This window comes from Quercus suber, unplaced genomic scaffold, assembly GCF_002906115.3.
Source record: "Quercus suber isolate HL8 unplaced genomic scaffold, Cork oak 2.0 scaffold_5, whole genome shotgun sequence".
Taxonomy (NCBI): domain Eukaryota; kingdom Viridiplantae; phylum Streptophyta; class Magnoliopsida; order Fagales; family Fagaceae; genus Quercus; species Quercus suber.
In genome coordinates, this window is record NW_027069471.1 from 2,542,415 (window position 1) to 2,568,100 (window position 25,686).

At 34.7% G+C, this 25,686-nt stretch overlaps 2 protein-coding genes across 6 annotated transcripts; both read left to right on the plus strand.

Annotated features, from left to right (window-relative positions):
- Positions 1–8,659: 8,659 nt before the first annotated feature.
- LOC111998954 (U-box domain-containing protein 32) lies at positions 8,660–15,293 on the plus strand. 4 transcript variants are annotated; one of them, XM_065772342.1, is made up of 7 exons: positions 8,660–8,758; positions 10,051–10,178; positions 10,255–10,397; positions 10,788–10,937; positions 12,400–12,927; positions 13,630–14,382; positions 14,944–15,293. In XM_065772342.1, exons 2-7 carry the CDS (start codon positions 10,115–10,117, stop codon positions 15,124–15,126), a joined length of 1,821 nt encoding a protein of 606 aa, XP_065628414.1. In that variant the 5' UTR covers positions 8,660–8,758; positions 10,051–10,114; the 3' UTR covers positions 15,127–15,293. The 4 variants fall into 4 exon arrangements, with proteins under 4 accessions (XP_065628414.1, XP_065628418.1, XP_065628422.1 ...); XM_065772346.1 differs by having other exon boundaries at positions 10,267–10,397; XM_065772350.1 differs by having other exon boundaries at positions 10,273–10,397.
- Positions 15,294–17,335: 2,042 nt separating this feature from the next.
- Positions 17,336–24,261, plus strand: LOC111998958 (uncharacterized). 2 transcript variants are annotated; one of them, XM_024031083.2, is made up of 10 exons: positions 17,336–17,451; positions 19,930–20,104; positions 20,487–20,623; positions 20,884–20,928; positions 21,012–21,065; positions 21,330–21,434; positions 21,543–21,746; positions 21,849–21,934; positions 22,579–23,600; positions 23,685–24,261. In XM_024031083.2, the coding sequence occupies exons 2-10, from the start codon at positions 19,930–19,932 to the stop codon at positions 23,960–23,962; spliced, it is 2,106 nt and encodes a 701-aa protein (XP_023886851.2). In that variant the 5' UTR covers positions 17,336–17,451; the 3' UTR covers positions 23,963–24,261. The 2 variants fall into 2 exon arrangements, with proteins under 2 accessions (XP_023886851.2, XP_023886853.2); XM_024031085.2 differs by having other exon boundaries at positions 17,337–17,451; positions 19,888–20,104.
- Positions 24,262–25,686: the final 1,425 nt, after the last annotated feature.

Sequence of the window (25,686 nt, forward strand, 5' to 3'; positions counted from 1 at the left end):
CTTCAGTGCGAATACTAATGCTTTCGATATATGCAAAGCAAATTATAGTAGTAGTATGCCTTCAATATTCAATGAGCATTTTAACCGAAATTTTTGTCCATCCCAATATAAAAATGTGTTTAGTTCTACTAGATCTTTCTTTTGTACTGTTTCAAGCTTATATATGAAAATTTGAATATCTCTTCATCGGTGATGTGTAGAACTAGTTTATCTAAGCAACTTGGAGGTCCTTATCTTGCTTTAGTATTTTATTGCTTTTACTTGTGTGTTATGATCAACAAACCAATTCAAGAACACCAAATGACGACAATAAATGCCAACATTAATAAATTGTATTTTATATGGTTCATTACTTGTTTTTTCTTACAAATAAATGTTTGTAAAATTAGATTGTAAATTGTTTCTTATTTTAATATTATCCTTTACTTATGCTTTCTCACTAATTGCTACCGTTACAATATTTGCATCAATCAATACAAAATAGAAAAATGTATCAATTTTAGACATTTAACTCTCAAAATCATCTACATTAGTCATGTTAAAAATTTGTAAAAGTTACAAAATTACTACAGTAATTGTGTAAATTTACACTAACACGATTCACTTTACATATACTCCTTTATTCTTTTTGGTATCTCAAGATTGAAAGAAAATAATTGGTGGTAGTTATAGTATGTGAAGAAAAAAATAATAAAAATCAAGAAAAATTAATATTTTAATGTAATGAAGTGTAAAATAAATAATGCGATGTGAAATTTTTTGAAAAGTGAGTAAAATAGAAAAATTAGGCTCTTATACTAGAATAGATGAAATTTTTTATACAATCTGATGTGCATATTTTTACCGATACTTTATCTTTTCTTTAACATCTACTACCAAACACCTATAATAACGGTGGACTTTGACCTAGACTTGGTCTTGCTCTTGGCTTCTTAAATAAGAAAGGCAAATACAATTGCCAACAATTCATATTTATATGATAAAAGTGCATACCTATGGCTTACAATCATAAAACTTCACACCTATCCAGAAACATATATATCTTTTTTAGAAACATATTTGATTCTTGATAATTTTTTTTTTGAGAATGACTTTCCGCATTTTGTTGATAAATTTAACAACGGATTTTTTTTTTTTTTTTTTTTTTTTCAGAATCCAATTATTAGCATACCCATTTATTATGTTTAGTGACTACAAATTGGATAGTTGGGAACAACTGAAATTATTATGGTCATAGATAATTCATCTCTTTATTAACACGGAATTTCAAATTTGACTAAAATACTAACTACTCATTAACAGCATAAAAGTCCCATATCTTTTCAAATTACCGATAAATAAAAGTTTTTCGCAAGTTTTTCTTCTTCCCTCTCTCATATCAGGGCTAGCAATTTCAAATTGGATTTGGGAATACTTAGGCTGCGTTTGAATCGGGTGAAAAGCATTTCCGGAAATGCTTTTCAGTATTTACGGGTGTTTGGTTGCGCACAACAAATCAATTTTCCGGAAATTAATTTTCGTTGACCAATGGTCAAGGCTGAAAATCAATTCACCTTGCATTTTCACTTCAAATCTAATTTTCCAGAAAAGAGAAACAGAGCACGAAGAGAGAGAGAGAGAGAGAGAGAGGAAGGAAGAAACGGAGAGCCCAGATCGAAGAGAGAGAGCCCAGCTCGCCGGTGCGAGTTCGCCGGTGAACCCATCTTCACAATCGCCACAACCCACCAATCTTTGAACCAGAGTCGGCGACCCACGAACCCAAAGCCCAAAACGTTCGACCCAGACCCAGGTGTTCGACCCAGACGTTCGATCCATCGCCTTCGACCTTCGACCGACGACCTAGACCTTCGACCCAGACCTTCGACGACCCAGACCTTCGACCCAGATGTCGTCGTCGACCCATCGCCAAGACCCAGACCCAGACCCATCTCAATTTCGTTTTTTAAACTCGCCGGAATCAATTTGTTGTTGTTGTGTTGTTGTTGTTATTGCCGGAATCAATTTGTTGTTGTTGTCTTCGGAATCAATTTTTTTTTGTTGTTGTTGTTGTGTCGCCGGAATCAATTTTGTTGTTGTTGTTGTTGTTGTTGTGTTGTTGTAGTTGTGTCGCCGGAATCAATTTTTTGGTGTTGTTGTGTCGTCGGAATCAATTTTTTGTTGTTGTTGTTGTTGTGTGGTTGTTGCCGAAAAATAGCATTTTCCTAATAGAACCAAACACATAAAAATATTTTTTACAATAATTTTTATAATATAACCAAACACTTGAAAATATTTTCATTTTAAAAAAAATAGCATTTTTAAAAAATAAGTATTTTTTAAAAAATATTTTACAAAACCAAACGGACTTTATTCTCTCATGAGTTAGTAGTGGGTTTTATTTATTTTTTTAATATTAAAAGTAATGTCTCATCCCTCAAAATTTGTAAATCATTACTCTGTCTGCCACATTGACATTAAGAGTAATAGTGCTCAATAGACAAATTTCAAGCGTTAATAATTTATTTTGACATTTTTAAAATATGAATATTTTCATTTCAATTGTTGATATATGTTGAAATAGTTGGTATGAACGGATGTGAAAAATAAATTTTTAATCAATTTCTTTTTATCTCAAAGTCAAAACTTTGCCTTTGAGGCTACATTCAAAACAGAAAGTTAGGAACCTTCAATAAAATTAACATCAACTTATTTAACATTTTTATTTACTTGGACTATTTTAGTTTTTTTTTTTTTTCATTTTTTATTAATTTAATATATTTATCTGTAGGGTCTGGATTTGTGGCCCAAGCCCAAAAACAATAAATTTGTAGAGCGTGGGTGATAGAGCTAGGTTAACTATGGAGCTAACAACGATTGATTATAACATGCAAGTATAAACCAGTATAAAAGTACACGTAAAGACCAAGTAGGTTCAAATCTGAAGAGACTTATAATAGATTGAATATCGGTTATACTTCTTTTTTTCTTTTTTTCATTTTTTTTTTTCATTAGGAACCCTTCTTCATATATCCTTCTCCACTACCATCCCTATCGTCCACTTGTTCTCCATTCAGCTCCCTACTTGAGTCTCTGTCATGTCATATATTTCCCTTAACTGTTGTGAATGATGGTAGCTAAAGTTGTACTCTTCAGAGGTCTTCTCCATATAAATGCGGCCAGGAAAGTTGTTGCAGTGCATTTAATACGGTGGTGACAGCTTTTCCTTCTAGATATTTCTCCATTCCTCTTATCTCCAGGCGTGTCTAAAACTTATCCAAATTGCTGAAGTCACTAGTAAATTCATTTGAACCCCCCAGATATTTATATGACCCCAAAATCCTTTCATCCGAGGATGATCATTTTTTCAGAACACTGATGCTCTCTTCGGACAGAGTTTCTTTGTTCTCATGTATCTTTCTTTCACGCAAAATGTCCCTCGACAATTTTAGCCTCCTCGGACATAGACTAGTCCTCAGCTTGAGATTTAGGCCTACTACATATGGCTGGGCTTTACCCACTCACATTATCTTATCAAAAAATTTTTAATATACTTATTTATATTTTAAATAATTATAAAATTAATTATGACGTCATCACGGTTCAACTCCGATTCGACTTCGGTCCGACCTTAAAAATCTTGAATCTTTCTCTTTTATGGTTCAATAAACGATTTGAGTCTGAAAACCCGCCTCAAGTCACAAGTTGAACTGATCTCAACAACAATTTTCCACTTGGCGAAATTTGCAGACCACCATAATTCATCAATTTTCTCTATTCACATTGACATTCGTGCCACCAAATACGATTTTGGTTGACAAAAATAACAAAACCTTTATAAATGATTTTTGTAAGACCTTATGCATACGCTAGAACTTTGAGAATGACATAAAAAATGTGCATGTTAAATTCACATTAATCATATATACTAGACTATAATCATAAGCTACTTGGATTTAGATTGTATTTCTACTTTATTAGTCACAAATAAAGCAAGCATCTTGCCTTTGACTTTATTAGCATACCCATTTATTATGTTTAGTGACTACAAATTGGATAGTTGGGAACAACTGAAATTAATTATGGTCATATATAATTCATCTCTTTATTAACACGGAATTTCAAATTTGACTAAAATACTAACTTCTCATTAACAGCATAAAAGTCCCATATCTTTTCAAATTACCGATAAATAAAAGTTTTTCGCAAGTTTTTCTTCTTCCCTCTCTCATTTCAGGGCTAGCAATTTCAAATTGGATTTGGGAATACTTATTCTCTCATGAGTTAGTAGTGGGTTTTAATTTTTTTTTTTAATATTAAAAGTAATGTCTCATCACTCAAAATTTGCAACATTAACATTAACATTAAGACTAATAGTGCTCAATAGACAAATTTCAAGAGTCAATAATTTATTTTGACATTTTAAAAATATGAATATTTTCATTTTAATTGTTGATATATATTGAAATAGTAGGTATGAACGGATGTGAAAAATAAATTTTTAATCAATTTCTTTTTATCTCAAAGTCAAAACTTTGCCTTTGAGGCTACATTCAAAACAGAAAGTTAGGAACCTTCAATAAAATTAACATCAACTTATTTAACATTTTACTAAAGTGAATCAAATTCCAATTTTTTCCATTTCATAAACCAGATGCAGTTTACTTCAAGAAATTCCCAAATTCCAATAATTAGTTAGAAAAGTAGGAAATAAGTACTCCACTACCTTAAAAAAGAGAAAAAAGCTGTACCTTTTAAAACTCATCACCAGCTCTCATCAAGTAAAAGCTTCCAAAAGTAGGATTAGGACAAGCCATTCCTACTTCCTAGTAGTAGTACACTCGCTTAAGAAATAGCCAGCGGTCTTTTTAAGCTACCTCATGACTCGGTGACGAACTCAGTGACTCACCCCCCGAGTCCTGAACCCCACAACCAATCCTCAGCCTCGGATCTTCCGAAACACGCAGATGGGTAGCGTTGTTGATGACGAGGTGGGAGAGATTGAACTTGGAGAGGAGCGAGAGAGAGAATTCGATGTGGAAGAGACTATATTTGTTGCGGTGTCTAAGAAGGTCGAGGAGAGCAAAACGATGCTGTTTTGGGCTATAGAGAACTTCGCCGGCAAGAGGATTTGCGTGCTCCATGTTCACCAACCTCAATTTGTAGCTGAACTGAGTGAGTCTTCTCTCAATGCTGGGTTGGGATCTTGTTTGGTTGCTGGGAAAAGTTTTTTTTTTTTTCCTTTAGAGAGAGAAGGGGATTATCAATTATGTAGATGCAGTCGAACTGGACGAATAAGTAAAAAGTACTTTTTGAGTTTTGGCTAATCAATGGATTGACAAACTCTCTTTTTTTCCCTCCTTTCTCTACACACTCAGTTGGATTAAGGGTCAAAGCAAGATTATATTCCTCATGAATAGTTTAGTTTTCTGCAGAATCCATTGCCTTTTTTTCTTCCCCCTCTCTCCCTCACTTCAGGACAAATAATTTATCCTTTGAAACTCATGATCCTATTTTCATTGCTGGATCTTTTCTACCAGTTACAGGCTTGATAACAGGTATATCAAGTGAACATAAGTCACAGTTATAAATCTCCAAATGATTTGGGTTCCAATTTTTCAAAGCACCAACATAACAATCTAAATAGGTAAAGGGCCTAAAATATAATAGCATCTAGCATAATTTCCCCTCAAATCCTAGATTGGTCAACTCAAATAGATTTTGAAATGCTGTGAGCTTGTAAAGGACTCAAAAACAGTTACTAACATCAACAAAACCCCTTAAGAGTTCTCATACATTCATGAATTAGAAGTAACCATAACAAAAAAAGTCCACAAATTTTATTGAAAAAACAATTATGACATCATAATATTGGTAATCAGTAATTAATTACGATGGGCTGTTCATACTTTGAGTAGTACTTTTCTGCTGCTGCCCCATGACTAGCCATCTAATATCGTGCCGGGCAACAATATCTACAATCCCTTGCTCAATGTTATCCGTCTCAATCCATACTTTATCTGCCTCTACCTGCAATTATATGTTATTAATATTTAAAACTCTAATCTATTCTTAACCCAATTACTAGAAGAGCTCAAAAAGTATTAATATGCATGTTTTGAAGTCCAAAATATAAGAAGCATGTCATAACATTTTTGGTATACGTTAACTTCTTAAAGAGCTATTAATTGATTCAAGTTGAGGAACTAAAAAAAGCAAAGATGAAAACCAAGAACAGCATTAGTAGAAGTGGTAAAGAATGACATGTCAATTAGGAAAGTAACTAAGAGTATGACTTCAGATAGAATAGAATGACAGAAAAGAATACATGTGGCCAATCCTTTGACTAATCTGTTGAGGATCCATACCCAACAGCAAAAAAAAATTGGGACCAAGGCTTGGTGGTGGTTGTATGAAACTTCTAAAAAGCTTTTAGAGCCCAATCAGAAATTCAAAGTTTGTACCCAACTGCAGAAAAATAATGCTTGATATTGCTCCTCAAAACAAGCATGAATTTAACAATAAATTCAATGCCAGTGAATACACGTTTTATATAAGTAACTAAGGTAGCAATTAAAAAAATCAAATAAAATAATACCCCTGCTTGCAGAAGAACATGACGATNTTATATTCCTCATGAATAGTTTAGTTTTCTGCAGAATCCATTGCCTTTTTTTCTTTCCCCCTCTCTCCCTCACTTCAGGACAAATAATTTATCCTTTGAAACTCATGATCCTATTTTCATTGCTGGATCTTTTCTACCAGTTACAGGCTTGATAACAGGTATATCAAGTGAACATAAGTCACAGTTATAAATCTCCAAATGATTTGGGTTCCAATTTTTCAAAGCACCAACATAACAATCTAAATAGGTAAAGGGCCTAAAATATAATAGCATCTAGCATAATTTCCCCTCAAATCCTAGATTGGTCAACTCAAATAGATTTTGAAATGCTGTGAGCTTGTAAAGGACTCAAAAACAGTTACTAACATCAACAAAACCCCTTAAGAGTTCTCATACATTCATGAATTAGAAGTAACCATAACAAAAAAAGTCCACAAATTTTATTGAAAAAACAATTATGACATCATAATATTGGTAATCAGTAATTAATTACGATGGGCTGTTCATACTTTGAGTAGTACTTTTCTGCTGCTGCCCCATGACTAGCCATCTAATATCGTGCCGGGCAACAATATCTACAATCCCTTGCTCAATGTTATCCGTCTCAATCCATACTTTATCTGCCTCTACCTGCAATTATATGTTATTAATATTTAAAACTCTAATCTATTCTTAACCCAATTACTAGAAGAGCTCAAAAAGTATTAATATGCATGTTTTGAAGTCCAAAATATAAGAAGCATGTCATAACATTTTTGGTATACGTTAACTTCTTAAAGAGCTATTAATTGATTCAAGTTGAGGAACTAAAAAAAGCAAAGATGAAAACCAAGAACAGCATTAGTAGAAGTGGTAAAGAATGACATGTCAATTAGGAAAGTAACTAAGAGTATGACTTCAGATAGAATAGAATGACAGAAAAGAATACATGTGGCCAATCCTTTGACTAATCTGTTGAGGATCCATACCCAACAGCAAAAAAAAATTGGGACCAAGGCTTGGTGGTGGTTGTATGAAACTTCTAAAAAGCTTTTAGAGCCCAATCAGAAATTCAAAGTTTGTACCCAACTGCAGAAAAATAATGCTTGATATTGCTCCTCAAAACAAGCATGAATTTAACAATAAATTCAATGCCAGTGAATACACGTTTTATATAAGTAACTAAGGTAGCAATTAAAAAAATCAAATAAAATAATACCCCTGCTTGCAGAAGAACATGACGATATTGATCTAGAAGTTCATGCATCTTTTGCCTTTCAACTTCCATCAATGCCTCAACATCAAGTTGCTTCACTCTATTACCATAAAAGTATCTATTCGCTGCTGCATATAACATTAACAAATTAACACAATTTTTTTTTTTTTGGAAAGTCATAGATATTCAAGATCCTAACATTTATAATCAAAGATATTAAATAACACCTACCCCAAATATAAACAGCTAAATAAGACTCAAAAAATTGCATAATTAATATCAACCGTAATCGTTTCTTTATACCTCATGTAATTTCACGAAAATTGACTTTGGCATTTTATATTAATTAAGTCTAGCCCAAAAAAAGCAAAACCCACAAAAAATCAGACCCCAAAATTCAATTCCCATGTTTCCATTTTCCTAAAAAAAAAAAAAAAAGCCCCCCCCCCCCCCCCCCCCCAAAAAAAAAAAAAAAAAAAGCCTTTGCTACTGCTTGCCAGCCAAAAATAGTAATAGTTGTTCAATGACTGATGACTCAAAGAACTGTGCCAATGCCCATTCCCAATTGTCTAACTATTGCCTAGTATTTTCTGGTTATCAAATGGACCTCCCCAAAATGTAATTTAATGCGGCTGATTTTCCCTTTTTTGCATTCAATTCCACTGCAGCACCCACTGCTTTAGCTAATTTTGCACTCTTTCCAAGTGTAATTTCTGTGTTATGTGTGGCCATGCCTAATGGTGTATTAATTGAAAGTAGATTCTTGTTTGTGATCAATCAAAATCTCTTACAAACCTGTTAAGGCCCATCTGCAAACATCATGTAATTTCACAGGTTTATATTGGTTGTGATTGCAGGAAACTGGTAGAGCTAAAGTCCAAAAAAGCAATTTTTGTATGCCATGAAGCACTAACTTCCTGTAACGTTTGGTTTGTTTGCAAGGGTTGCCTCATATACACGAGGTAATTTGATATTACCTTATGATTAATTTCCCTCTTTCTCTCTGGCAATGAAGAGCAATTGGTTGACATTATGAGTATTGACATTTTTGGTTTATTTGGATAGAAGTATTTTAAAAAGGAAGGATTTGGATTTGGATTTTTTAGTTTAAAGGACTTGAGTAGAGTATGAAATGCCACTTTTTTCCCTCTATTAATGAAATTTATGGATGGATTTGAAATGATTAGATGTAAGAAGTTATTTAACATCTTCAACATCACAACTGTTTATTTGAGCAAAATCTTCAAAGCTCAAACAAATCATCATGTGCTGTTAAATATATATCAAACAATACTAGCACCTGTTTTTTTTTTTTAATAAGTAATTTATACTAGAAATTGTTGTTCAAATCCCTTGATTTTAAATCCTCAAATCCAATAGCAATGTTAATTGGAATATTTAGCCTTGGTTAACCTTTGAATCTTTGAACTTCTCCTCTTGTCCATCAATCTTTTGACTTTATTGCCATTTTGTGTGCTTCTGATTAGGTTGATTCTTGACATAGTGGTTTTCTCAATAACTAATATATTGGATGTTCTTGAGCACTATGACAGTATTGTGACACAAACAGTATCTATCTACAGAAATTAGTTACATAAAAAGTATCTATACACAGAAGACCTATTTTTATGATATGGTTTGAACTAATTCGGTGCACCTAAATGAGCACTGAAGACCTATTTTTTATGGTATAGTTTGAACTAATTGGATGCACCTGGATGAGCACCACACTATCATGTAGCACAACACATCTTTGGAAATGATAAATGTATTAGCACATGCAGCATTGTCTTGGAGTTTGGAATCTACTCACAGTGGAAACTCTATTTACCTCCTTTTTCTTGTTGAAATTGGTTGCCTATTATCTGGAGACAAACGTTTACAGGAGCTGAATCATGGTATGGCTAGACAAGGATAGATAAGGCAGCTCATTTTGTGTAACAAGAAAGGATCATTTCTTCTAATCCACAGATAAATAAACAACAGATTGATGGGAATAATCTAAAATACTTTTATTTTTGGTCCTTCACATCCCCGGTTGTCCCAGCAGTGGTAGCTTTCTTGAAGATTCTTAATTTTGTGAAAGAGATATTATCTTAGTTCAAAATATATTGACTGTGCAACTCATGTTTGATTTAACACTGAGGCCTATAATTAAAGCTTGGTGATTGCCTTGATGATAAGTCATGTCTGTCTCCAAAAACATTGTCCATCATCTATTTCCATTATTTATACAAGGATAATTTGGATACAGGGGAGGCAGAAAAGATAAATCTGATTTGGAGATTGCTCCTCCATTGCTGCTGCTGAATTCAGATATGGAAAATGAGCTACCAGAGAACTTAGAATCAGAATCTCTCACTGATGAGCCGAGATTTCTTGGTAGGCTCACTAACCTAGATTGTTTTGCCTTACATGATCAAGTTCTCAGTGGAGTACTAGACGCATAACTTGTCAGAGAGTTGTGCAGATGCAGAGCAAGGTGTTCATGACCTGGAAAGAATCTCTAGAAGCTTCAGTTTACAGTGTTCATCACATTCAAGTTTGTCCACTGACATGTTGGTTGGCACATCAATGTTGACCTCATGGCCGACACATGAGGTGAGAGAAGAGGTTCTCCTTCACGTCACTGCATAATTCCTAATATGATTGCATTATGCATCATCTATTACTTTACTGGCATGGTAAAAGGATTATTTTTTGGAATGGGAAATCATTACATGTGCATTCCTATTCTTCAATTTAAAAAAGAAGAAAAGTCATGAGTATACGGAATTCTTGGAACTTTAGTTTCTGAAGGTTGGAGTAATATTGGAGCACGTGATAGAATTTCATTTGCTACATAAGGCATATAAATACACACACACACACACACTATATATATATATATATGCTGTCCAGCTCCAGTTTTCATAAATTCCATTCAAATCAGTGGTGCACACCTTTTTAGTTTAAAACACTAATTTTATTATTATTATTATTTTTTTGTAGGAGGAAAAATCTCAAGGACAAGAGGCTATTGGATTTTATTCTAGACTAGAACAAGTCATTAGAGATGCAAAGAGCTCAAAACACAGAGAATTTGAAGAGGTAGTTAAGCGATGGAAAGAAGAAGACAATGCCATGGAGGCTAGATGCAAGGCAAACTTTATATTCACCAATTGCTTCAATTTTTTTGGGGGTATTTTTGTTGGTTTATCAAATTTATCTCTCAAACTTGATTAAAATCTGTTCTGAATCAACCAAGAACCTTTTAGCTCAATGGCATAGCCTGGTTTCCTTTATAGGGAGAACCAAGGTTCAAATCCCCCACTCCCCCACTTGTTATAACAATTTATTAAAATCTATTACAAATCATATTTGTCTGAATATAGACATTTGTAGAGAACTGAGTAAATGATATGTCCTGCACTTGTGGTTTGAGCGGAACATGAATTGATCAACAAAACTGTTATCTCAATTTCTGGGGTAATTATGCCTAAAGTTAACCTTAGGGTTTGTCAACTTGTGAAACTTAATCCTCTCCTGATTCTAACTACCAAAAGCCTAATCTTGTGTTATATAAGATGTACAGTGATTTGGTATATGGATGGGGAATAGAGGGGAATAGAGGAGGTGCTCATTTGAAACATGGTGTGTTGGGGGTAGGGTTATTTATAGTTATGTAATTAGGAGTTAGAGTTGACCTCTAAAATAGTGTCATGCTGGAAGCATGAAGACACTTCTATTTAATTTCAGAAGTCAATTGTATTTTCACTATTGGTGATATTAATTAATTAGGCTATTAGCATTTTATTTAATTTCACAGAGTCAACCCTATAAAAAAAATAATTTTGTAAAGTCAAAGGTATTTTCATATTTAATATTTGGGCTTTAACCCAAGTCAATTAGGATTAGAGTTTAGTTCTAATATTTTATACAAGTGTGCTCTTGTGCTACAATAAAGAAAAGTTTTCGATGAATAAAATTTCAGCTGATATTTCAAATGGTCTAGCTAGCGCTATCTCCAGCCAACTCTAGGTGCTGAATCTCAGGTCTTATTTTCTCTTGCTTGGGGTTGATTCCAAGGTTTGTTTTATTATATTTTTTGCTCTTTTGGATTCTCAATTTCCTTGAAATTTTTTATTGCAATAATTTTGCTATCAGAACTCATTGTTCTGCATCAAACTTGGTATTAGAGCTTGTTGTTTTGCATCAAGTTTGGTATCAGATGTCGTCATTCTACATCTTAATGTCTTGGAATGAACCACATTTGGATTTGTGATTCCTTATTACAATTCATTAGGGTAGTAGCAAACTCTAGTCACTTTGGTTCAATGATGTATGCGTGTGTATATATATATATATATATTTTAGCTCTTTTGTCTAAGCTCAAAAAATATCACTAAATTCTGTGCAGGATTTCTATTTTCATCCTTTGCTAAGTAGAAAGAAAAATAATAGGAAAACAAGCAGCAGCAGTAAGATCATCACCCTGATGACATTCAAATGTAAAACATGTGTGTGTGAGTGAATGAATGCGTGCTGGCCTTAGTATTATAGATATTGTAGGTCAATTTCAAATGTTCACCAACAACTTTTTAATGATTGTTCCTTCTTACAGGCCAAAGCATTGGAAGACTTATGCGCTAAGGAGATGACCCAAAGGAAAGAGATTGAGGAAGCACTGACTAGAGAAAAGAAAGAAAAAGAAAGGATGAAGAATCAGCAGGATGAACTCATGAAAGAACTCCAGATGGTCCAAGACCAGAAATCAATACTTGAAGGCCGGCTTGAAGAGTCCAAAAGTACGGCACAGGAGTTAGAGGAGAAAATCATATCAGCTGTGGAACTCTTGATAAGTTTTAAGGAAAAAAGGGATAGACTGCGGATTGAGCATGGAAATGCAGTGGCAGAAGTAAAAAAACTGAGTAAATTGTTAAATGGGGAAGTTTCTAGCTTTTGCAGTGTACAAATCCCTACATTCTCTTTCATGGAGATCAATGAGTTAACTCATGATTTTGACCCTTCTCGGAAGATTGGAGAAGGAAGATATGGAACTGTTTATAGAGGAATCCTTCGCCATATGCATGTTGCTATAAAGATGTTGCCCTCCTATGGCTCTCAAAGCCAGTCGGACTTCCAAAAGGAGGTAAATTTCATACAAAGGATTTTTCCTTCCCCCAATACTGAAATTTTATTAAACTAGCTAATGCTGTAATACCAACCATATAATATGGTGGACTAAAGGCAACACTGTGTTGAATCTGTTGATGACCTTGATCATAATCATAAATGAAAAATTAAAAGCTTTCAAAAGAAAATTAACTTGTCCCCTAGGGTAATGTGTAGGTTTGGATCATGGACCAAATTGGCATGATCATGGTGCATTTTTATACATTGCCTCTCTACTACTTTGCTAATCCAATGACGTGATTGTACTATTGAAATGTTCTCTCGGGTTCTCTTTTCTCATGTTGAGGGAAAGATTTTCCCAATTTTATTTTTCAAAGATTGAGCAAACTAATTATCATTAGGATGAATGTTTGAGCATAAAGAAAGTTATCAGAAAGAAATGATCAAAGGTGGTTTTTGTTTTATCCCTGGTGCTAGACTTTTTGGTGATTATAGGATTTCTGTTGTTTCTTTTGTTGTCTAGTTGGGCCGGGTGGAAGGATGGCAATCATGGCATTTAAATCATACTATATGTTGTTAGACTTTGAGGCATGAAAATACATCTGCCTGTTTAGTCAACTGGTATCAGTTTGGCCAAACCCTAATTATTATTTGTTTTTCCTAAGGGAAAATTAGCATAGTTTCTGACAGTTCATTTCTTCTGTTGATTGAATTTCAGGTAGAGGTTTTGAGCAGGATAAGGCATCCAAACCTGGTGACACTAATTGGAACTTGTCCTGAATCTAGGTCACTTGTCTACGAGTACCTGAAGAATGGAAGTCTTGCAGACCACCTTGCCTGCAAAGACAACACTTCCCCACTTTCATGGCAAATTCGTACACAGATTGTTGCTGACATATGCTCTGCCCTTATTTTCCTTCACTCCAATAAGCCCTGCATTATCCATGGGAATTTAAAACCCAGTAAGGTCCTCCTTGATGCCAATTTTGTTAGCAAACTTGGTGACTTGGGCATCTTTCGCTTGATCCCACAAAAGGAACATCCAGCTTACACCACCAAATTATGTAATAACCTAAAGGGAAACTCTATGTATATGGATCCGGAATATCTTGAGACTGGAAAGCTTACACCAGAGTCAGATATCTATTCATTTGGAATTTTAATGCTACAGATTTTAACCGGGAGACCACTTTTGAGCGTAGTGAAGGATGTGAAATGTGCACTAGAAAATGAAAATTTCAATGGAGTGTTGGATTTTTCAGCTGGGGACTGGCCACTTGAGCAAGCCAAACAGTTGGCTCAGTTGGGATTGAGGTGCTGTGAGAAGCACCCGTTGAATCGGCCAGACCTTGTGTTAGAGATATGGCCTCTCCTTGAGCCAATGAAAGCTTCACGTGTTGCCTCAGCATCATGCTTGGTTTCCAAGAAGCTTCACCGTATTCCCTCCCACTTTATGTGTCCCATTTATCAGGTATGAACCATGAATCCAGTATACTGTATACCTCTTGTCATATGTTTTGTTTTGGAATGGCTCTTTTTTAGATTACCTCTTTGTGAAGTGTTTGGTTGCCCTTATTTCTGCAACCTGTCCAGTTATGCTATCAACAATTACTGCATGCTGCCTCTCATATGAGAAGAGGACACCCCTGCCATTTCACTTGTGTATGAGGAAATAGAAGTAAACTATAGATAGTGTGCTCTTGCCTTTTTTATAATATTGAGAGTACCTTTACCACTCAATAAGTCTAGGGATATAACATTTTTCACAACTGCTAATATGGTCTGTTGTGATTGGTGAATAATAAAAATGGTGTCAGTGGAGGACCTATACGAAAGTGATGTTGCTTCAATTACAATAGATCATGCCAGGAGTTGTGAAAATGTTTTGCCCCTACTCCCTAGTATTACTCTTGACCATTTTGTAGTGTGCTCTGATTGTTGATGGGCTTATCAAAGTAGTGTTTGTAGAACCTAAGGGGCTTGGTTTATAAAATCTTTCTCATGACCACGGCTACTGTATTTGACTTTGCAGGAAGTTATGACAAATCCACAAATAGCTGCAGATGGCTACACATATGAATCTGAGGCAATAAGAGGATGGTTCGACAGCGGCCACGACACTTCACCCATGACAAATCTCAAGCTTGAACACTGCAAACTAGTCCCTAATTATGCCCTCCAAAATGCAATTCTAGAATGGAATCAACAGTTATGATTTTCTTAATTCTTTTATACCTTATCATAAATATGCTGAAAATGTGATCACACCGGTCTTGATACTGATTTAACCTTTATACTTTAAAACACCAGTGTAACCTACATAACAGTGATGTATAGAACAATTAATTATAATAGAAAGGTCAACGTATATTTGTTTTTAAAGGAACTTGGGGCCTAAGAATGTTGGATAAGACGAGAGATGGAAGGTAAGCCAACAAGTAGGGTCTGCAATTGGGCCCACTTGTTGCATCTGAATGAGTTTATTCAACTTTGGTATAAAACCAACCAATGAATTAAAACCATAAGAGAACAGAGCTAGTCAAAGGATTTGGTATATTATATCAAGCAAAGAGATTTTTTTCCATTTATTTTTCTCTTTAAATTTTATGTCAAATTTGTTGAGTAACTTGGGTCAGGCTCAATCTGAAGCAGTTAACAACCTGTACAATTTGACGCCCAATTCTCTATCATTTGGACCCACATTCTTTATAGCTGAGATTTGAGAATAATAATACATTATTAACATGACCAACATTTAGATTAACATGATGACCTCAGTAGACCCAAATAGAAATCAAGGTCAAATTATCAGTGTGAGATTAAATTTTTCACTTTTTATATCAAAAACTGAAAATATGTGTTTGAACATTTGTACCAAACAGGGTCTAAATTTTTCACTTTCTATATCTCTAATCCAAGGTAGCTCTAAAAGGCTAAACATTTTTCCATTATCATATTAGAAAAAGAATGACTTTTAATATTTCATTGGAGTAAGGAAAAAAAAAAAATTCACTAACAAAGAGATACATCATACAAGCCTAGTGAATTATATCACATTCTTAAAAAGTTTTATTTGTTAAATTTTATTTTATAAACATTCCTAAAAAGTTTGATTTGTTAAGAAAAACAAACCTGTTTATAGGCTTTGTGATTTTCGGCAAAGCATACGACTCCCAGGCATAGGTTTCAGTTTCACATGCCCATCTACCGAACTTGGGCCTGTCCCTCCAAATCCCGACACCCTGTCAAGACGTGCTCCCACACTCTCTCTCAGCGCGTGGGCCAAAACCCTACTAAGGTCATCATCATGAGAAAGTTTTAGGAAACAAATCATATATGTTATAGTCAGAATTTTTAATTATACCCTATAGTTTCATAAATTACAAATTAAATTCTAAACTTTTATGTATTCAAAAATTGATCCTAGGGCACACGATTTGAATTGAAAGGGTGCGTTTAAATTGAAATATATTTAAAATTTTAGGTTTTAATTGGTAACTAATTAAATTACACAATTTGATTTTAAGTTTCAACGTTTTTTTTTTGTGATTTTTTTTTTTTTGGAAATTATGTTATAAAATCCAAAACATTCCATATTAGTTCCCATGTTATAAATTTGTAGATTTAAGTTCAAGTTTAATAATTTTTTTCTTTCAATTTGAAGCCTCTATCTAGCTTTTTCACTTTTATTATTCTAGTTAGTAACGAGGCAAAAACAACAAGAAGAAGAAACCTCAATCCTAATTTTATGGGGTCGGCTTGTGTTTCACTTTTAGTGTGTTCATAAATTTGATAACCATTAAACACAAATGATAAAGAAAAATATTTGCTTAGACTAGGAAATTGAAAAAAAATTCTTCAATGTTAGAAAATTGAAGATGTTTACCTAAGAGAAATACAAAAATTTATCAACATTTTTTTTAGTTTTTTTTTCCTAATCCATTACTATCCATAATAATAGAAATGAACAAGAAGATGGGCATACATTTTTTTTTTTTTTTTTTGAGAAAGGGCATACATTTCAAATTGAAGCAATTTCCTAAGTTTATAAATTATAATTAACAAAATCTTAAACCTAAGTTTTTTTTGTTTTTTTTTTTTTTGTTTAAGATAATCAAAAACCTAAGATCTTATATGAAACATAGTGTAAAATCTAAACCTAAATTTATGTAATTTTCCCTATAATTTATAAAATTATAAAGCTTTAGTTTGAAAACCCCATTAACTTTAGGGTTAAAATTACAATTTTCCAAAACCTTTATTTTTTCCACAGCCGAAAAGACTCAAAAAGAGGGTTCCAGTTTCGCCTTTATATTTTACCTTACAAACTCTCTCTCTCTCTCTTCGTCTCTTCTCTTTCTTTCTCTCTTTCGCTCTCATATTTTTCATTTTCTTCACGGCCGATCACTTTCTCGGTTCTTTCTCGGCGATTTTCCTACACGCCAAACACTCTTCCAGACGCTCTCTCCTCCGCCTCTAAATCTCTCCGATCTCCGAAGATTCTCTCTCTCGCCAAACAGATCTCCGCACATCTCAACTGGTACGTGAAAAAACCGATCACTCACTCTCTCTCTTCCCGCACGTACGTATACATGTTAATATCGTTGTATGTATAACTTCACCTGCTAATCTCAGATCACGAGCGCCGAAACCCTAACGAGCCTTGCTTTTCTAAATTGCCCGAATATTTTCTCTGCTTTTTGTGTTTATTTTTGGTTACTTCATGTTTTGTAGCTCAGATGAACTCTGGAATGCAAAAGAAAATCGTAAAGAACAATTTTTCTACATGTAGGTTTTGTGAATAGTGAAAAATTAGCTTGAGTAAACTGTGGTGGTTTGTGTTAAGGTTCATTTGAGAGTAGGATTGTGTTTGTGTTTTACTTGTGCTGATCATTTGGACAATGAAAGATTTGAAAATTTTCGTTTTCGTTTTGTTTATTTTCTTGGAAACCAAACAGAGTTTTAGGACTGTGATTTCGGTGATCTGATGCATTTCTATTGAGTTTCTATGCGATTGATTATCTTTCTCTTGGAAAACTCAATTTCCTGTTTATTGTTGTGAGATTTGTTGGCTAATTGTTTCTAGGGTGAGTTTAGAGTAATTGCTATTTTTGCTTAATCAACAAATCAATGATAGTAACTACTGTAATGGTTATCAATTGAATTTTTGTTTATTATTATGAATTAATGATAGCTTTGTTTTTAGTGGATCTCGGGCTTGTTAGATGTGTAGGTTACAGAACAATGTTGACAATTTGAGTTCAAAATTTCTAGTCCAAGATTTTTGCTGTACTCGTCATTGCCGAATTTGCAATACAACAATATAGTTGATTTTGTATTATCCATATATATATATATATATATATAATTGCTTTTGTATTAAGAAGGATAAAATAGTTTACGCGTTTCTTATACATGACACATTATGATGTTGTGTCTAAAGTACCAAAAGCTGTTTTCTCATATTATGTTGACTTATTTCTATTGAAAGCTTTTAGAGTGCCTATGTAGTCTTCTATTTTTTGCTAGCATTTGGCAAATATCATCATCAAACATGGTCCTACATCTATATTTTATTTTAGCTCTGATTCTTGTCTGTTCATTAGTGACCCGTGTTCTGAAATGATCATGGGCTGTATTATTCACAACTTCACATTTAGATGTAGAAGTAGAACCATGGTTTTTTGCATTTGTTAGTAAATTTATTACTTTTACTGAAGATATGCTATATACTTATTTTGATACAGATGTCGCAAAGAACTCCTAATCTATATTTGAGATGGTGGATATGTTTATGTTTTGACATTTCCATCTCTAACATAGACATTATATTTGCGTCTTTGAGTCTTGTTTGTAATGGACTGTTATTAACTACAACAACATGCCTTAATTTACCCAAATTTTTGGGGTTTGCTATGGATCCTTTATAGATTAGTTAGGGTCGTACATGTATTCTTGTTCTTCATTCTATTCTATCTGAAGTCATATTCTATGTTACTACCCTAATTGATAAGTCCTCTTTTATTGCTTCTACTAATGTTAATTTCGGTCTTCCTCTACTTTTTATAGTCCCTCAACTTATATTAACTCACTCTTTCTTACCGGTGCATTAATCGCTCTCTTATAAACGTGACCAAACTAGCTCAAGAAACTCTCTCTCATCTTTTCATCAATAGGAGCTACCGTATGTAGGTATTAGGCACAATGGCATGCTCTTTTGAAAATTTATTGAGTTAGAAGGTTTCCTATTTGTTCAGTTTCCAAATTGGTGTAGGATGTTGGATCATGTCAGCAACTGGTTGGTGGGCAGCAATCTACTAGAAGATGCATTATGCTAATCAAGATGTTCTATGCATTGTTTAACGTTAATGATCTTATAAATTTCTGACCCAGTGTATGATAATAACTACTTAATCATTCTTCTAGTATATGGGCCAAATACTGGATGATTGGTTCAAGTCATAGTGTTTAGGGTTGATAGGTTGGTCTTAGTGTCGTGCTGTCATTTGAATAAAACAGGACACAGTACAAATGTTCCAATGACTTGTATCTATTTCACCGGTATGGATAACATTTCAATCAAATCTTATGATGCTAAATATCATACTTGTATAATTTGAATTTGTTGCCAATTTATTAAAAAGGAAAAAAGAAAGTCAGGTTTTAAAGTTTTCCAATGTATTGGTGTTTCAAAGGTAGTGCAAGATTAAATGAATGTATTCAAAGGAAGTCTTGTGCTATATCTTTCTGCCTCTGGTTCCAAGAAGTCATGAATGTCAGTTCTTTTTTGCAAACTGTTCCGTTGTGACTTATCCCAAAAAGTGTCCTGTAATTTATAGAACTTTTCTTGTTTCCTGGAAAATGAATGGATGGTTGGAAATGACTTTTCTGTTTTAATTGTCATGCTTTTTTCTGCTGCACAGTCCTGTCAAATTACTTCAGTGTTTAAATTTTAAATAATTAATATTTTGTGCAGTGGCTTCTTGTGAGCTAGCAAACTTACACTGTGTGTTTCTAGATGCCAGTTGTAAAGCCCAAGTCCTCTAGTTCTCTAGAATTGATGAAATCGGAGGGAAATGATTCTTCAGACACTATCATCAGACAAGCAATAAAAGAGCCTCTTTTGTCTTTCTCAAGGCCCGGGGAAAGCCCAGTTCAATTGATCCAATTGCTTCATGCTTTAGATCAGCAAGGTAGTTGCAAATTATCATCAGTTTGAAAGTTTTAACAGCATCTTTTGGGTGGGTTGGTTGGCGTGGGGGGAAGGATTCTCTCGAGCATTGCACTGGTCTAAGTAAAATGTGGGAGGGTTAATGGGGTTAAAAAATTTATTAATCATATAAATAGTGGTGGCCTCCATGTAAAGAAATAAAAAGAATGCCTCTGAACTTGTACGAAATTCAAGATTGAAAAGGCTTTTGTTGCTTTTGCTCAAGCCAATGCTAAGGCCAACAGTGACTCTAATAAATGAATTTCCTTAGTAATAAGTACGTTTTTGGTTTGTAGCTACCATGAGGCATTACTTGATGTGAAAGCCATCTATTTTGATTTATCACCTTTCATTATTTTTGGCAGAACTACCAGGTTGGCCCTTACTCACTCCTCTGAAGGTGCAGATGCAGAAGTGTGACAAATGTTCTCTAGAATTCTGCTCACCCATCAACTACAGAAGACATATACGTGTGCACCATCGGTTGAAAAAACTTGATAAGGTTTCTTACTGTCTTACAGTTGTGATTATATGTTTATTATGCTAATAAGAAAAAAGGGAGGGAGGGGGTGGTGTGATTTTGCCTCTATTCATACAATTTTATTTTTATTTTTTTCCCCTATCCTTTTTGGGCCATTTGGAATTTGGACATTTCCAATTCTTAGTAATTCATATCAGCTCTGTTTCATGGTGTGTCAATCTTTGATTATTCTTTGTTTGGTTGTTTCCTAAGCAATTCCTGATGTTGTCTAAATTGTGTAGGATTCTACCAAAAATAGGGATCTGCTGGGGGCATTTTGGGATAAGGTAAATCATTATGTTAGCAGTTATTTATAGGATAAGGTAATTCTCTCTTTGGATGTTGTGCTCATTAATTATCTTACATGCAGCTCTCTTTAGAAGAGGCGAAGGAAGTGGTGTCATTCAAGAATGTCACATTAGAGGTAAGAAGCCTTCCTGTTTTTGTGCCTGTTTGTTTGATTTCTTAACTGCATAGAGTTATGTCGATATGAGCTTTCATAACTCAGGGAAACTGCCCTAAATACCTGTAATCTGTCTGGCGTAATTTATCCCCCCAAAAAAAAACATTTGTTATTCATGATGCTTACCAGGAGACACAATTGATGAATTAATTTATTTTTACTACCAATTTTCATGTGTTTCTTGCTCTATCCCCTAATTGTTCCTAATTGACATTCCTTTTCTAGGGAGTTCCAGGGTCTTCAATTGTAAAGTCATTGACAACACTTACTAGGAAACCGGGATTTTCTACTTTGCCACAAGTTTATTTGAGGGCTGGTTCTGCCCTTTTGGTAAGGGGTCATCCTTTTCTGCTAATCAATTTCTATCTTTCTGGTTTTATTTGTAATGATCTGCCACATTCTTTATTCTATGGATGTGACGTATCTGAGTCTTTGCAGGATATTATCCAAGCTCGACCTTTAAGATTCCCTATATCAGCCCAGGAATTATTTGGTATCCTTGATGTTGCAAGTGAAAACACATTTCTATGTGGGACAGCCGGATTGATGCAAAAGTATATTTTTGATGGGGAAGCTGGGAAGATTGGCCTTGAAACAAAGAACTTAGTTGCTTGCACTAGTTTTTTGGTGGAACAGAAATTGGTACCTCTCTGGGATTTTTTTTTTTTTTTCCCCTTATACTTTTTCAGTTGCTTGTAATAATTATGTTCATCATGATTAACTTGTCTTTTTGTTCTTGATAAGGTCAAAGCATGGCTTGCTGATCAGGATGCTGAAGCTTTGAGGTGCCAGAAGTTGCTGGTAGAGGAAGAAGAAGCTGCTCAGAAAAGGTATGTAACATCATCTCATTCATTTTTGTCTGGTTTTGGTTCTTGAACTGTCTAGTAATGCTAGTTGGTGTGGCAAATGAGCTATATAGCTCAACTAGCACCTCCTTTCGTTATAAGTTGTAGGTGGCCATGGGTTCAAGAACCATTTGGGTGTGTGTGTAACTTACTTTTTATTTTATTTTTTAAAGGAAAAAAAAAAAAACTAGTTGGTGTGTTTTTCCTATCTTTTCTTATTTCTTCCTCTCTTTTATGGAAAATCTATGTACTGATGATTATAGAGCCAGTCATTTTCCACGAACCTTTTCTTGGTATTGCTAGGAACTACGGATGTCCTGATCCTTGTCCTCCTTTATAGGGGAGTTACCAAGGATAAGTGGGCCTTTGTGTAGCACAGGGACAGATCTGTAAACTTAATTGGAGTTGCTCATTGTTGGCACCACTAGAACATAAAAACATTCACTTTTTCACTTATGCCTTGCAATCTCCCAGTTTCACAGATTGCATTTTAACAGTTCGTATTAACTCAAGTTATTGTAACCAGTAGTGAGAGTTGGATAGCAAATTTGCTTCTCCATGAGTGGATGTTTTTAATGGAAATGAAGATGCTTGTTCTTGTACTGATTTTAGTTCCTGAATTACTTTAGGAAAACTGAGCTCTTGGAAAGGAAAAGGCAGAAAAAACTCAGGCAAAAAGAACAGAAAGCAAAGGAGCAAAAACATGGGGAAAAGGTTGATGTTGTAGGGTTCATTGACAATACATCAGAGGCTATGCCTGTGCCACAAGAAGAAACATGCAGCCCTTCAGCTGCATGTGATTCTGACACATCTGTTCCAGAAATGCTGCCAGATCAAGCTCCCTCATCTTCTGAAGCCTTTCGACACACAAACTCTGATGAAGAGGCGGGTCCTGACTCTCAATCGGGTTATGGCTTTGAATATGCTGAACCTGGCATTAGCCAGAATGTTGAACGGAGGATGGTGCATGGAAGTGTTCGCCGGCATGTAACTGTTGCTCGATGGCAAGTGCCCCCAAAATCACAAAGGGCAGTGCCCAATGGTTTTCATTCAGGTCAAAATTCTCAAGCATCAAAGCTTGGGGTCGTGCAAAAGCATGGGATCCATAGGGATTTAAGGGCTGCACCAGTAGCCAATGGTAATAAAGTTTGGAGCCGAAAGCCTAAACTGGAAATTGATGGGGAGATTTTGAAAGCCAGAGTACAGAAAGAGGCAATAAATCAACCAGATCAAATTAAGAACCGTGAGGTTTTGATTGGCTCTATATGTGTTACACTTCGAAATTGTGACCAAGAGACTAATAACCTGGCTGGAGCTCGTGAAGATTGCCTGGCTGAGCATCAAATGCCAAAGACTAATATTCAGGAGAAGCCCATTAAACCTGATTCTCTTCTGAGTGGCACAAACCGATCAATGATTAAGCTTTGGAGGCCAGTGAGCAGGCATGAAAACAAAGGTCCAATGCCAGTTCAAAATGGCAATATTGAATCTGAACTGGACGTGACTGCTGAAAAGGACAATGATCAAAACCCAAATGAAGGTTGCTTAGGATCCTATGCAATGGATGATAATGATGGTGCTGCTAAGGAAAGCGTCTGTCCTGGAACAATGGGGTTTTCTATCTATGCTGCAAAAGCTTTTCTTTCAGAGAGTAAGATGTTTATTCTTTTGGCTATGCAATTGTGTGTCTGTATTAAATTTGATTTGGCAATTAACTTCCTACAATCTCATGCAGGATGGAAGGAGGCTATTACAGCTGACCATGTGAAACTGGTCCTTTCCCCGGATTCTGAGCCTCCAAGATGCCCAGAGATGGAAAATGATTCTGAATTAGTAGCATCTCAATCATCAAACTTGCACAAACGCAGCATTCTCGGTAGTGCAGAGAATCGGTTGGTTAATGCAGGTGCTTTTGACTCTTCAATCACCAGGAGTGTTAAAGAAAAGTACAGAGCAAAGCCTGAAAAGGGTGTCAAGAAAAAATACATTCCCAAACAGAGCAATGCTACCTAGTAGGGGAGGGAGAGAGGTGAGGTTTGTTTTTTGTTATACAAATGTGCACAGTTTAATTTACCGTCATTATATTCCTAGCAGAGGTTCCAGTTTTACAGATGGTCTTCTGTCAGAAAATTGAAAAAAAGTTTTGCCGGAAAATCTTTTTACAGATCAGTCCTTTTTTTTTCCTGTGGTGCCATAGCAGATTGATTGATTAGTGAGGTTCTTTTCCCCCTTTTGGCTTAATTGTCTAAATTTTTCTGTAATAAATTTGGTGTTTCAATTAATTCAAAGGTCTTATTTTCTTTTGCCTTGAATCTCTCTTTAAAGCTGCTCAATTTCCAATTTTGTTGTAATTTAAAGTCGTTTACAACTTTACAAGATTTCATCATCCCAGAAAACCCATATCCAAGATACCCTATGATATCATAGGTTCATAACAGAGCATAAGAATGTTAGTTTACCTTTCTGGCCTGTTTGGAAGTTAGGGGAGTAGAGGAAGTTAGGGAGTAGAGGGGAGGAGAGTAGAGTAGAATGGTTTCCCTTTATCTTGTTTGGATGTTTTAAAATTAGTAAAGGAGAAGAGAGTAATTAGTCCTTCTTCTTGTTTGAATGTTTTAAAAATTAGGATGGAGAAGAGAGGAAATGATTTAAATAGACAAATTTACTTCTATTTGAAAATGGACTTGCAACATTCGTCAATGATTAATTTATTAGTTTTGTAAAGTCTTGAACCTGATTATCATTCGTCCAAATCTTAGAATATGTTAGTGATTTTTTTTTTCTTTTTTTAAGGAGAAGCATAAATAAAATTAAAAAAAATAAAATAAAGTATATACCTAAAAACTAAAAAAAGAGTAAAAATTTTCGTCTAGACCCATAAATTTTCATTACCAAAAAAAGAAAAAAAAAGAAAAAAAAAAGAGAGTTTAGATTGACCAGTGAGGATTGCCAGGCCCAGTGGCACATTGATGAAAGGCCATGACAACACGGACCTTCAAACCGCACCGTTTTACTAAGGCAACGAGGTCCAAATGCCCTTGCCGATTGTAAACCCTAGGTTTTTCTCTCTCCACTAGTCCCCACCAGACCTCGACGACGACGCCTTCAACACTGGCGACTGATAGAGCTTTGAATGATTGCGCCATGGCCTTGTGACATCAGACTTGGCTGCTGGTACTAATGAAGTAGGCAGGGAGAGTGATGAACACCAACAATCTTAGCCTTCGGCATTGTGGCGAGGAGAATTTGTGGTAGAGCTTATACTTGATGTGTTCACTCCTACCTCCGTTGTTTGGAGAGATGAAGCCGCCGGCGCCGGAGTGTTTGGAGGAGTTGAAGCTGAGAAAGCTAAACAACAATGAGATTTAAATTTTTTTTTTCATTCACCTTAAATTTTCTCAAGAAACAAACAAAGATTATTTATATAATCTATTTGTAATTTTGTTAATTTAGAAAGGGTAAATTGGAGAATTCATTTGGTCAATAATTTATCTACTCTACTATCCCTCAAAATCTCTCCAATTTGGGAGAATTAAAAATGAGGGGTTAGAGGTAGTTAAAACCCCTCCTCCTCCTTCCTTAAAAAACTTCCAAACAAAGTAATTGAATTACTCTCTCTCTCTTTACACCACTCCCCCTCCTTTTTTAAATATCCAAACAGGTCATTTATGCCCATTGAAAATGTTAGTTTCCTCTCCGAATTTTTATTACTATTGCTAGTTTGAATTCAAATTTTGAGG

Excerpts from the sequence above, each read along its gene's own strand:
- LOC111998954 (XM_065772342.1), top strand. The coding sequence starts at position 10,115 with ATGGAAAATGAGCTACCAGAGAACTTAGAATCAGAATCTCTCACTGAT. Across the intron at positions 10,179-10,254 it reads TGATGAGCCGAGATTTCTTG|AGAGTTGTGCAGATGCAGAG; the intron begins GTAGGCTCACTA and ends ATAACTTGTCAG. Across the intron at positions 12,928-13,629 it reads AGTCGGACTTCCAAAAGGAG|GTAGAGGTTTTGAGCAGGAT; the intron begins GTAAATTTCATA and ends ATTGAATTTCAG.
- LOC111998958 (XM_024031083.2), top strand. The coding sequence starts at position 19,930 with ATGCCAGTTGTAAAGCCCAAGTCCTCTAGTTCTCTAGAATTGATGAAA. Across the intron at positions 20,624-20,883 it reads GGTTGAAAAAACTTGATAAG|GATTCTACCAAAAATAGGGA; the intron begins GTTTCTTACTGT and ends TAAATTGTGTAG. Across the intron at positions 21,747-21,848 it reads TTTTGGTGGAACAGAAATTG|GTCAAAGCATGGCTTGCTGA; the intron begins GTACCTCTCTGG and ends GTTCTTGATAAG.